Raw genomic sequence first — 14,153 nt, 5'->3', positions numbered from 1 at the left:
GAGAAGATGTCTGGTAACATGTGGTTTAGCCAGAGCTAGGCTGCGTGGCTCTGGCAGCTATGGAGAAGACGTCTGGTAACATGTGGTTTAGCCAGAGCTAGGCTGCGTGGCTCTGGCAGCTATGGAGAAGACGTCTGGTAACATGTAGTTTAGCCAGAGCTAGGCCGCATGGCTCTAGCAGCTATGGAGAAGACGTCTGGTAACATGTAGTTTAGCCAGAGCTAGGCCGCATGGCTCTAGCAGCTATGGAGAAGACGTCTGGTAACATGTAGTTTAGCCAGAGCTAGGCTGCATGGCTCTAGCAGCTATGGAGAAGACGTCTGGTAACATGTGGTTTAGCCAGAGCTAGGTTGCATGGCTCTAGCAGCTATGGAGAAGACGTCTGGTAACATGTGGTTTAGCCAGAGCTAGGCTGCATGGCTCTAGCAGCTATGGAGAAGACGTCTGGTAACATGTGGTTGGGGCCAGAGCTAGGCTGCATGGCTCTAGCAGCTATGGAGAAGACGTCTGGTAACATGTGGTTTAGCCAGAGCTAGGCTGCATGGCTCTAGCAGCTATGGAGAAGACGTCTGGTAACATGTAGTTTAGCCAGAGCTAGGCTGCATGGCTCTAGCAGCTATGGAGAAGACGTCTGGTAACATGTGGTTTAGCCAGAGCTAGGCTGCATGGCTCTAGCAGCTATGGAGAAGACGTCTGGTAACATGTGGTTGGGGCCAGAGCTAGGCTGCATGGCTCTAGCAGCTATGGAGAAGACGTCTGGTAACATGTGGTTTAGCCAGAGCTAGGCTGCATGGCTCTAGCAGCTATGGAGAAGACGTCTGGTAACATGTGGTTGGGGCCAGAGCTAGGCTGCATGGCTCTAGCAGCTATGGAGAAGACGTCTGGTAACATGTGGTTTAGCCAGAGCTAGGCTGCATGGCTCTAGCAGCTATGGAGAAGATGTCTGGTAACATGTGGTTTAGCCAGAGCTAGGCTGCATGGCTCTAGCAGCTATGGAGAAGACGTCTGGTAACATGTAGTTTAGCCAGAGCTAGGCTGCATGGCTCTAGCAGCTATGGAGAAGACGTCTGGTAACATGTAGTTTAGCCAGTGCTAGGCTGCATGGCTCTAGCAGCTATGGAGAAGACGTCTGGTAACATGTGGTTTAGCCAGAGCTAGGCTGCATGGCTCTAGCAGCTATGGAGAAGACGTCTGGTAACATGTGGTTTAGCCAGAGCTAGGCTGCATGGCTCTAGCAGCTATGGAGAAGATGTCTGGTAACATGTGGTTTAGCCAGAGCTAGGCTGCATGGCTCTAGCAGCTATGGAGAATATGTCTGGTAACATGTGGTTGGGGCCAGAGCTAGGCTGCATGGCTCTAGCAGCTATGGAGAAGACGTCTGGTAACAATTGTTACCCCTGTTGTTTAAATCATCCCTGTCTTCTCTTCCAGATCCACTCCCTACACCAATGCCAGGGAGGCCCTATCCGTAAGTTAAAACAATTCTGTCCATCCAGTTTTTTACTAACCACAACCCAACACTGGCTCCCGTTACAAACAGATAGAGAGGGGAAGAAAGATAGAAACCTCTGAAGACATGAATGAGATGATAGCTAATCATTAATGTGATAGAACGTGGGGAAAGGTTGTTAAATAAAGTGATGAGTTAATAGTCGTGAAAGGAAAAGTGTTTCCATGATGGCTGGCCAAGGCTTTCTCGTCAGCCACATACCATATGGACTTCTTATGGACTTCAGAGCTTGACAGAGGAAAGCTTGCAGATTTTTCTCTGAATCATTGACAGATCAGGTTCCCTTAGTGTGAACTCTTCTCAAACCTCTAAAGATGATGCTGCTTCAAGTAGATGCGTGATCTAGGTGTGACTCTTATGTCAGATAGATTGAGTGTAAATAGAGAGAGGTGGAGTAGAGACAGCTCAGGGTACAGTAGAATGAGAACAGGCATCTTATCACCAGATCTCATCTCTACTGTACTGTACTCTACTGTACTGTACTATACTGGACTCTCCCGCCTCCTGCTCCTCCTCCTCCTCTCTCTCTCTCTCATCCTCTTCTCTCTACTCCTCCTGCTCTTCCTCTCCCTCCTCCTCCTGCTCATCCTCTCTCCCTCCTCATCCTCCCTTTCCATGGTGTACTTTCCTCCTGGTTCACTAGTCTGTGTTAGGACCCTCTGAACTATCTTTGTGTCCTCATTTCAACACGTTCTCATGTAGACTGTCCTGTGATGTGGATATGGAGTGAGAGTGTATTTACTCAATGGTTTATTAACTGGCAAACATACATGTATACAGAGTAGATCGAATTATCGATGTTTGCTTTAGAGCTCTCTGAAGTTGTATAGGAGAAATGTACATGTTGTTTTCTATAGAGTTTCAATCTCTTTGGTTCCAAGGAAGGGGATTTTTCCTCAATGACAACATCAAGGCAGCAAGCCATATTCCACACACATACACAAACGTACAATGTCAAGGCAGCGAGCCATATTCCATGGAAAAGACAGGGTATATTGGAACATCAAACAGGTTGGCATGATGGGGAAATTCACACAGCCACAACCACAGACACAGACACACACACCCACACACTCTGACACACACACACACACACACACACACACACACACACACACACACACACACACACACACACACAGAAAGACACACGCATACACACTTACAGTATATGGTCTCACACAACTAAACTCAGCATAAAAAGAACTTAACTTTTTCAGGACCCTGTCTTTCAAAGTTAATTAGTAAAAATCCAAATAACTTCACAGATCTTCATTGAAAAGGGTTTAACACTGTTTCCCATGCTTGTTCAATGAACCATAAACAATTGAGGTCACAGTTATGAAAACTTAGGACACTCAAGAGGCATTTCTACTGACTCTGAAAAACACCAAAAGAAAGATGCCCAGGGTCCCTGCTCATCTGCGTGAACGTGCTTTACATGCTGCAAGGAGGCAGGAGGACTGCTGATGTGGCCAAGGCAATAAATTGCAATGTCCGTACCGTGAGACGCCTAAGACAGCGCTACAGGGAGACAGGATGGACAGCTGATTGTCCTCGCAATGGCAGACCACATGTAACAACACCTGCACAGGATTGGTACATCCGAACATCACACCAGCGGGACAGGTACAGGATTGCAACAACAACTGCCCGAGTTACACCAGGAACGCACAATCCCTCCATCAGTGCTCAGACTGTCCGCAATAGGCTGAGAGAGGCTGGACTGAGGGCTTGTAGGCCTGTTGTAAGGCAGGTCCTCACCAGATATCACCAGCAACAACGTCGCCTATGGGCACAAACCCACCGTCGCTGGATCAGACAGGACTAGCAAAAAGTGCTCTTCACTGACTAGTCACGGTTTTGTCTCACCAGGGTGATGGTCGGATTCGCGTTTATCGTTGAAGGAATGAGCGTTACACCGAGGCCTGTACTCTGGAGTGGGATCGATTTGGAGGTGGAGGCTCCGTCATGGTCTGTCACAGAATCATCGGAATGAGCTTGTTTTCATTGCAGGCAATCTCAACGCTGTGCATTACAGGGAAGACATCCTCCTCCCTCATGTGGTACCCTTCCTGCAGGCTCATCCTGACATGACCCTCCAGAATTGACAATGCCACCAGCCAAACTGCTCGTTCTGTGCGTGATTTCCTGCAAGACAGGAATGTCAGTGTTGTGCCATGGCCAGCGAAGAGCCCGGTAGTCTGGGACCTGTTGGATCGGAGGGTGAGGGCTAGGGCCATTCCCCCCAGAAATGTCCGGGAAGTTGCAGGTGCCTTGGTGGAAGAGTGGGCTAACATCTCACAGCAAGAACGGGCAAATCTGGTGCAGTCCATGAGGAGGAGATGCACTGCAGTACTTAATGCAGCTGGTGGCCACACCAGATACTGACTGTTACTTCTGATTTTTACTCCCCCCCCCCTTTGTTCAGGGACACATTATTCAATTTCTGTTAGTGACATGTCTGTGAAACTTCAGTTTATGTCTCAGTTGTTGAATCTTGTTATGTTCATACAAATATTTACACATGTTAAATTTGCTGAAAATAAACGCAGTTGACAGTGAGAGGATGTTTCTTCTTTTTTTTTGCTGAGTTTATTTCTGCCACACAATTTGTTTTTATTTACGTGTTGCTGAAATATCCTGCAAAACGTTCTTCCCATATTGTGCTGTCTTTCTCTAGATGACCTCTCAGGAATGATGTGAAGTGTATTTTCTCCCTCACAGCCCCTCTCTGAGCCAACTCTCCCCTCTGGCCACGCACCAGAGCATGTTAATGTTGATTGAAGTCCACAGCACCAGGACCTAGGCTACAATCAGCTGGTCGGCCCAGGCAGCATTGCAGGATAAAGCTGGACTCATTTGGTTTAAACACAGTCATTATGGCCTTTCATTAAATCACACAGCACAGGGCCTCTTTTGACTGGGGCCAGGGGCCGGGGATGAGCCCTGTTGGTCGTCATTAGTGTCATTGTCAGCTGATTAGCTGTCAGAGGGGCGGCAGGGCAGACCTACATTAGGGAGATGGGGTCAGCTAATGTTGGCATGTGGCATGTGACGGCCTCTGAGGTTGTTTTGGTATTTTCTATTGATGTGTCAAAATGTCAGTCATGGTTGTGGAGGTGGACTGGGTAGAGAAGCACCTGGTTTAGCTGGAGTAAGACTGACTGAGGCTCCTAGTTGTTGCTTTTGTGGTCAGGGAAAGATGTACAGTTTGCGGTTTGGTTTTCTCCCTGTAGGTTTTTAGTGGTCACTGATGGGGGTACTTGGTCTTTGCCCAGTGGTTTTTCTGTATGCATATGCTGGTCTGGTGGGGTTTAGATGGTGGACACTAATGTATGTCATATTTATGCCCTGGCCTGGATATGTCAAGTAGACCAGCCACAGACAGACCCAGAGCCCACAGCACTTCAGCCCACAGCCCAGTGGCCAGCCGTCCCTGTGTACATTACGCTATGACTTTGATCAGACCAGACCTGACATCAGCTCAGCCACAGCTGGACATGTCATGGAGAGAAGGAGGGGTGTGTGATAGAGGAAGTGAGGGGTGAGACAGTTAGAGGAAGTGAGGGGTGAGAGTGAGATAAAGAATCAGAGATACAAACAGATGGAGAGAAAGTCAAGAAAGAGATAGGATATAAGGAATACAGGAGAGACAGACGAGGGCTGGAACATTTTAGTCCTGTTGTCAATGTTATGGTAATTAGATGGGTGAACATCCAAACATGGAACCCTGAGGGTCAACACATACACACACCCTGGTGTCAACACTGTGCTGTTGGATGGCTTAGGACAGGGCTTCTCAAACTTTTGGGGGCTGGGGACCCCTTCATAATCAGAACAGAACTTGAGTGACATAAATGGAGTTTTACTATGATTTTGGCAGTCCAGACAAACTAAGTGCCCCAAGGCAGTGATTGGGGACACTGCCCTGTGTAGGGTGCCTTCTTTCGGATGGGCCGTTAAATGGGTGTCCTGACTCTCTGAGGTCATTAAAGATCCCATGGCACTTATCGTAAGAGTAGGGGTGTTAACCCCGGCGTCCTGGCTAAATTCCCAATCTGGCCCTCAAACCATCACGGTCACCTAATCATCCCCAGCTTCCATTTGGCTCATTCATCCCCCTCTTCTCCCCTGTAACTATTCCCCAGGTCGTTGCTGCAAATGAGAACGTGTTCTCAGTCAACTTACCTGGTAAAATAACAGATAAATAAATAAAAAATAAAAATACGTTTTGGGCCCTGGGATGGAAAACATTTAGCAACATTTTCGGAGCAAATACAGTATGTTGCAGTTTTCAAGCTAATTTCCTGCAATTCTACATATTTTGCGATGAGGCGTTAGAGCTGTTCATTCACAGCTTTTAATAACTGCTTAATGTTTTCTCTGCTTATTCTTTTACGTGAGTTCCTTTACAGGGACCACCTGGAATCTGCGGTAACACAATCCTTGGGATGAGGTATAGGAAGGGGGGGACAATGACGCCCGTTGTGGCAGCGACTGGTTGTCAGTCATGTTGGCGGCCACGGGCGCCTGGCCTCACACCTCTCTCCTCCCTCCCTAGTTCCCTCCCTCCCTAGCTCCCTCTCTTCAGAGATGTTTTCACAGGCCAGAACAAACACACGAGGGGGAAAAATGGCTCTGTTTTCCAAAATTAGCTCCTTCTGGAGCAGCGAGCAGCCTCCTTACACCAACCACCCTCCTTCTTCAGGAAAAGAGAGCAGGAGAGAGAGGGGGAGAGAAAAAACAGAAGAACAAAACAGTGTTAGTGGGGAATGGAAGATGGTGGGTGTCATTAACACTTGGTTGTGTATGCTCTTTGATCATGGCCTTGGGTCGCAGTATTCACCTCAGATTAGGACTGAGGGATCCAAGATTTAACTCTAAACAGACAGAGATCGTACACTTCAAATCAAATGTTATTTGACACATACACATGTTTAGCAGATGTTATTGCGGGTGTAGTGAAATACCTGTAAAATACTTAATACTTAATAGAAGGTTGTCTGGTCTCCACAAGTAAGGCTGAAAGAATGGAGACTAGAACCCAAAGTAGAGAGAGGGAGGGGTGGGAGACATGGAGCGAGAACAAGATAAAGAGTATGTTCATTCTTTCATTCTGTCTTCCTGATGTTTAGGAATGCTGTAAATATAACCACAAAGGCCTCAGAGAACAAGCCTCATTCATGAAATTGACCCAAATGAATAATGTGTGAAACTGTAGCCATAGGTTTTACCTTATCAACAGAGCATCAGTTAAATGTAAAGCGACCAGATTTCTGGTCTGAGATGTTCCTATTAAGATACAGGGTGATGTATACAGCCTTGAATTGGTTGGTGTGTATGAATATATGAAACGTGGTGAGCACCCTTTCTACAAGCATCTATCTCCTGTACAGACCAAAAGCCCGGCGTCTAAGCCTGTGTTTATAGTACAGTGTTGTCTGCTGTTAAAAAAAGATTAATACCACTGTCAGACCTGTTTAACTTTCCCAAAGCTTTTTCCCTCTCAACTAGAGCAGGACATTTATCTCAGCGCTGTAAAAAGCAATTACAAAAATATGAGTGCTTTTTTCCCCACTCTTCCCTTCCATCCCTTCACCAACCCCACCCGCCTCGTATGGCAGGATAAGAGAGAGAGGGGTTTTAACGAAGACCAGATCCCCTTCTCTCCTATCTCTCTCTCCTCTTTCTGTCTATATCTTTCTCTCCCTCTCTCACTCCCATGTCTCTCTTTTCATCTCGTCTTCTTCTGCTTCCCCCACCTCCAATTTGGAGATCCTACTCCTCTCTCTCTTTCTCTCTCTCGCTTTCTCTCAATTCAATTCAAAGGGCTTTATTGGTATGGGAAACATAGGTTTACATTGCCAAAGCAAGTGAAATAGATAATACACAAAAGTGAAATAAACAATAAAAAAATGAACAGTAAACATTACACTCACAAGTTCCAAAGGAATAGAGACATTTCAAATGTCATATTACGGCTATATACAGTGTTGTAATGATGTGCAAATAATTAAAGTACAAAAGGGAAAATAAATAAACATAAATATGGGATTTATTTACAATGGTGTTTGTTCTTCACTGGTTTCCCTTTTCTTGTGGCAACAGGTCACAAGTCTTGCTGTTGTGATGGCACACTGTGGAATTTCACCCAGTAGATATGGGAGTTTATCAAAATTGGATTTGTATTCAAATTCTTTGTGGGTCTGTGTAATCTGAGGGAAATGTGTCTCTAATATGGTCATACATTTGGCAGGAGGTTAGGAAGTGCAGCTCAGTATCCATTTCATTTTGTGGTCAGTGTGCACATAGCCTGTCTTCTCTTGAGAGCCATGTCTGCCTACGGCGGCCTTTCTCAATAGCAAGGCTATGCTCACTGAGTCTGTACATAGTCAAAGATTTCCTTAATATTGGGTCAGTTACAGTGGTCAGATATTCTGCCACTGTGTAGTCTCTGTTTAGGGCCAAATATAGCATTCTAGTTTTCTCAGTTATTTTGTTAATTCTTTCTAATGTGTCAAGTAATTATCTTTTTGTTTTTTCATGATTTGGTTGGGTCTAATTGTGTCGCTGTCCTGGGGATCTGTTTGTGAATAAATCCCCAGGACCAGCTTGCTTAGGGGACTCTTTTCCAGGTTCATCTCTCTGTAGGTGATGGCTTTGTTATGGAGGGTTTGGGAATCACTTCCTTTTAGGTGGTTGTAGATTTTATCAGCTTTTTTCTGGATTTTGTTAATTAGCGGGTATCAGCCTAGTTCTGCTCTGCATTATTTGGTGTTTTACATTGTACACTGAAGATATTTTTTCATAATTCTGCATGCAGAGTCTCAATTAGGTGTTTGTCCCATTTTTTAAATTCTTGGTTGGTGGTTTTCAAGCATTTTGTGAAAGTGTGATATGTGGTGCAGTTATGTGTGTCTGATGGCAGTGTATTCCAAACATGGGAAACTCTCACAGAGAAAACGGATTTACTAAAGGTGCTTTTCCTTAAAGGAACTATACAGTCACCTCTCATGGCAGACCTTGTGGATCTGCTGCCGTATGTTTGGGTTTTCTGTTTAACAAAAATACTGAGTGGAGGGGGAGCCAGGCAATTTAGGATCTTGAATACAAGACATGCGTCGGTGTATTGCACAAGATTTTCCCAACTCAGGAGTTCATGCTTTCTGAGGATGTAACAGTGATGATGGCTATTGGGCTTCCTATCAAGCACTTTGAGAGCCTGTTTGTAGACAGACTGAATAGGTCTTAATGTTGTACAGCAAGCTTGGGCCCAACTAGTCAAGCATTATGTTAAGTGGGGGAGTATCATAGATTTGAAGTACAGTTTTGCTACCTCTGTAGTCAAACAATTTCGTATAAATCGGAAATTAGCTAGGTTGAATTTGGTTATTTGAATTACCTTTTTCACATGCTTTTTAAAAGAGAGGTTGGAATCAAGTATGATGCCAAAGTACTTAAAATCAGATACCACCTGGAGCTTCTCCCCTGACACATAGACATCTGGTTCAGTAGCATCTGTTGCCCTCTTTGTGAAGAACATGCAAACAGTTTTTTTCACATTGAGATGCAAACACGAGTCACTGAGCCACTTTGTAACCTGGACCATTACAGTAGTGAGTTCTTGTGCAGCTTGTTGTTTGCTCTTTGCATGCACTGTATCATCTGCATACATTTGAACTTCAGACCCAGTACAGACAGAAGGCAGATCATTAATGTACAGGCAGAACAGGAGGGACCCCAGTATTGACCCTTGGGGCATGCTGATGTTTAGGCCGAGGAATTTATTGTTTTTTGTGTACTCTAGGGCAACGGTGTCAAGATGGAATTTGTAAATTTGTATTCCTGGCAACTGGACCTTTTTCAAACACCTTTATTTTAGTCTTACTGAGATTTACTGTCAGGGCCCAGGTCTCATGAGCCCCTCCTTTATAGTAGAATCCTCATTCAAGTTTCTAAAGACGGTTGACATCCAGAGGAAGCCATAGGAAGTGGAACCTCATCCATATCTCAATGTGTATCCGTTAGGCCAAGTTTTGAAAAACTACAAACCTCAGATGTCCCACTTCCTGGTTGGATTTTTCTCAGGTTTTTGCCTGCCATATGAGTTCTGTTATACTCACAGACATCATTCAAACAGTTTTAGAAACTTCAGAGTGTTTTCTGTCCAATACTAATAATAATATGCATATATTAGCATCTGGGACAGAGTAGGAGGCAGTTCACTCTGGGCACCCTATTCATCCAAATGTGAAAATGCTGCCCCCTATCCCAAAATGGTGAAAGTTTTTTGGAAATCAACAAAGTATGAGAATACTTTGGCATTGTTTTTGGTTTGTCTGTTTGTCAATTAGGGTGTGCAGGTTGAATACGTGGTCTGTCGCACAGTAATTTGGTAAAAAGCCCATTTAACATTTGCTGAGTACATTGTTACGCTGCACAGCTATTTTCATGTCTAAAACCAGACTCGATCTGGTTCAAATCCGGGCTCTGGCTGGGCCACTCAAGGACAGTCAGAGACTTGTCCCGAAGCCACTCCTGCGTTGTCTTCGCTGTGTGCTTAGGGTCGTTGTCCTGTTGGAAGGTGAACCTTCACCACAGTCTGAAGTCCAGAGCGCTCTGGCACAGGTTTTCATCAAGGATCTCTGTACTTTGCTCCATTCATCTTTCCCTCGATCCTGACTTCTCCCAGTCCCTGCCACTGAAAAACATCCCCACAGCATGATGCTGCCACCACCATGCTTCACCGTAAGGATGGTATTGGCCAGGTGATGAGAAGTGCCTGGTTTCCTTCAGATGTGACACTTGGCATTCAGGCCAAAGAGTTCAATCTTGGTTTCATCAGACCAGAGAATCTTGTTTCTCATGTTATGAGAGTCCTTTATGTGTCTTTTGGCAAACTCCAAGTGGTCTGTCTTGTGCCTTTTACTGAGGAGTGGCTTCTGTCTGGCCACTCTACCATAAAGGCGTGATTGGTGGAGTGCTGCAGAGCTGGTTGCCCTTTTGCAAGATTCTCCCATCTCCACAGAGGAACTCTGGAGCTCTGTCAGATTGACCATCGGTTCTTGGTCACCTCCCTGACCATGTTCCTTCTCCCCCGATTGTTCAGATTGGCCAGGCGGCCAGCTCTAGGAAGAATCTTAGTAGTTCCAAACTTCTTGTGTTCTTATGGACATTCAATGATGCAGACATTTTTTTGGTACCCTTCCCCAGATCTGTGCCTCAATTAAATCCTGTCTCAGAGCTCTACGAACAATTCCTTCAACCTTATGGCTTGTTTTTTGCTCTGACATGCTCTGTCAACTGTGGGACCTTATGTAGACAGGTGTGTGCCTTTCCAAATCATGTCCAATGAATTGAATTTACCACAGGTGGATTCCAATCAAGTTGTAGAAACATCTCAAGGATGATCAATGGAAACAGGATGCACCTGAGCTCAATTTCGGGTCTCATAGCAAAGGGTCTGAATACTTATTTAAATATATTTTTTTTATACACTCCTCAAAAAAATAAAGGGAACACTAAAATAACACATCCTAGATCTGAATGAATGAAATATTCTTATTAAATACTTTTTTCTTTACATAGTTGAATGTGCTGACAACAAAATCACACAGAAATCAAATTTATCAACCCATGGAGGTCTGGATTTGGAGTCACACTCAAAATTAAAGTGGAAAACCACACTACAGGCTGATCCAACTTTTATGTAATGTCCTTAAAACAAGTCAAAATAAGGCTCAGTAGTGTGTGTGGCCTCCATGTGCCTGTATGACCTCCCTACCACGCCTGGGCATGCTCCTGATGAGGTGGCGGATGGTCTCCTGAGGGATCTCCTCCTAGACCTGGACTAAAGCATCCGCCAACTCCTGGACAGTCTGTGGTGCTGGTGTTGGTGGATGGAGCGATACATGATGTCCCAGATGTGCTCAATTGGATTCAGGTCTGGGGAACGGGCGGGCCAGTCCATAGCATCAATGCCTTCCTCTTGCAGGAACTGCTGACACACTCCAGCCACATGAGGTCTAGCATTGTCTTGCATTAGGAGGAACCCAGGGCCAACCGCACCAGCATATGGTCTCACAACTGGTCTGAGGATCTCATCTCTGTACCTAATGGCAGTCAGGCTACCTCTGGCGAGCACATGGAGGGCTGTGCGGCCCCCCAAAGAAATGCCACCCCACACCATGACTGACCCACCGCCAAATGGGTCATGCTGGAGGATGTTGCAGGCAGCAGAACGTTCTCCACGGCGTCTCCAGACTCTGTCACGTCTGTCACGTGCTCAGTGTGAACCTGCTTTCATCTGTGAAGAGCACAGGGCACCTGCACGGTGTTGGGCTGTAAGCACAACCCCCACCTGTGGACGTCGGGCCCTCATACCACCCTCATGGAGTCTGTTTCTGACCGTTTGAGCAGACACATGCACATTTGTGGCCTGCTGGGGGTCATTTTGCAGGGCTCTGGCAGTGCTCCTCCTTGCACAAAGGCAGAGATAACGGTCCTGCTGCTGGGTTGTTGCCCTCTTACGGCCTCCTCCACATCTCCTGATGTACTGGCCTGTCTCCTGGTAGCGCCTCCATGCTCTGGACACTACGCTGACAGACACAGCAAACCTTCTTGCCACAGCTCGCATTGATGTGCCATCCTGGATGAGCTGCACTACCTGAGCCACTTGTGTGGGTTGTAGACTCCGTCTCATGCTACCACTAGAGTGAAAGCACCGCCAGCATTCAAAAGTGACCAAAACATCAGCCAGAAAGCATATAGGAACTGAGAAGTGGTCTGTTGTCCCCACCTGCAGAACCACTCCTTTATTGGGGGTGTCTTGCTAATTGCCTATAATTTCCACCTGTTGACTATTCCATTTGCACAACAGCATGTGAAATTTATTGTCAATCAGTGTTGCTTCCTAAGTGGGCAGTTTGATTTCACAGAAGTGTGATTGACTTGGAGTTACGTTGTGTTGTTTAAGTGTTCCCTTTATTTTTTTGAGCAGTGTATATATAACTTAGCAAAAATGTGTAAAAAACAGTTTTTGCTTCGTCATTATGGGGTATTGTGTGTAGATTGGAGGGAAACAATAAAAACAAAATCCATTTTAGAACGAGGCTGTAATGTAACAAAATGTGGAGAAAGTTAAGGGGTCTGAATAATTTCCGAATGCACTGTAATTGGAGAATCCAGTGGGTTCTGATAGTCTTTAATAGTTGATTCTAAGATTTGTATTTGATCATGTATATGTTTTTGTTCTTTGTTCTTTGTTATAGAGCCACAAGGATTGGAGCAGTGGTTTATCTATACAGCTCTGTTTTGGATAGTTAACTCTTCGTGTTGTTGTTTGTTTAGTGTGTTCCAATTTTCCCAGAAGTCGTTAGATTCTATAGATTCTTCGATCACATTGAGCTGATTTTTGACGTGCTGTTCTTATTGTATTTCTAGATTGTTTTAGTGTTTCACCATAGTGAAGGCTCAGGTTGTCTGGGTCTCTATGTTTTTGGTTGGATAGGTTTCTCAATTTCTTTCTTAGGTTTTTGCATTCTTCATCAAACGAGTTGTCATTGTTGTTCATTTTCTTAGGTTGTCTGCTTGAACATTTTAGATTTAATAGGGAAGCTGAGAGGTCAAATATACGGTTTAGATTTTCTACTGCAAAGTTTACACCTTCACTATTACAGTGGAACATTTTGTCCAGGAATTTATCTAGAGGTGCACTAGTTGTAACCCGTTTTTGTTGGTTGTTTTGTCATAGTTGTGTCTAGGGGGGCATGTTTGGGAGGGAATGCTGTCACCTCCAGGTAGGTGTTTGTCCCCCTGTGTGCTAAGAGTCTCAGGATCATGTCCTGTTCTGGCATTTAGGTCGCCACAGACTAGTACATGTCCCTGGGTCTGGAAATGTTTGATCTCTCCCTCGAGGATAGAGAAGCTGTCTTAGTTAAAGTATGGGGATTCTATTGGGGGATATAGAGCACACATGAGGACATTTTTCTCTGTTGAGATCATTTCCTTATTGATTTCTAGCCAGATGTAAAATGTTCCTGTTTTGACTAATTTAAAAGTGTGTTAGATCTGCTCTATACCAAATTAGCATACCCCCTGAGTCTCTTCCCTGTTTCACACCTTGTAGTTTGGTGGATAAGACTACCAGCTCTCTGTAACCTAGAATGCAACCAGTGGATCTGTCTCCTCTATACCATGTTCCTTGTAGGATGACAATGTCTGTATTTCTGATTTCTTTGGTGAAGTCTGGGTTCCTGCTCTTTAGGCCAAGGACAGATGACCTCAGACCTTGTATATTCCAGGATGAGATAGTAGAAGCTTTGTGTTCGGTAGTGTCTAGTGGTGTTTTTGTGTGTTTAGGCCCGGACCATCACAGTAGGTGTGAGCAGAGCATGTTGAGCATCTGATACAGTGGGACAAAACAGTATTTAGTCAGCCACCAATTGTGCAAGTTCTCCCAAGATGAGAGAGGCCTGTAATTTTCATCTTAGGTACACTTCAACTATGACAGACCAAATAAGAAGAAAAATCCAGAAAATCACATTGTAGGATTGTTTATGAATTTATTTGCAAATTATGGTGGAAAATAAGTATTTGGTCACCTACAAACAAGCAAGATTTCTGGCTCTCACAGACCTGT

At 45.0% G+C, this 14,153-nt stretch overlaps 1 protein-coding gene across 1 annotated transcript in view; it reads left to right on the top strand.

Moving 5' to 3' along the window:
- The window catches only part of ror1 (receptor tyrosine kinase-like orphan receptor 1), a 297,767-nt gene that overhangs the window by 211,450 nt on the left and 72,164 nt on the right, over positions 1-14,153 (top strand). Inside the window, exon 4 of the mRNA XM_065009217.1 lies at positions 1,432-1,468. Within this exon, the coding sequence (XP_064865289.1) occupies positions 1,432-1,468 (37 nt within the window). The remainder of the gene's footprint in view (positions 1-1,431; positions 1,469-14,153) is intronic.

The sequence above is a fragment of the Oncorhynchus nerka genome, linkage group LG24 (genome assembly GCF_034236695.1).
Source record: "Oncorhynchus nerka isolate Pitt River linkage group LG24, Oner_Uvic_2.0, whole genome shotgun sequence".
Lineage (NCBI taxonomy): Eukaryota > Metazoa > Chordata > Actinopteri > Salmoniformes > Salmonidae > Oncorhynchus > Oncorhynchus nerka.
The sequence above is the reverse complement of the archived record's forward strand: the minus strand, read 5'-3'. Positions and strand labels throughout refer to the sequence as shown.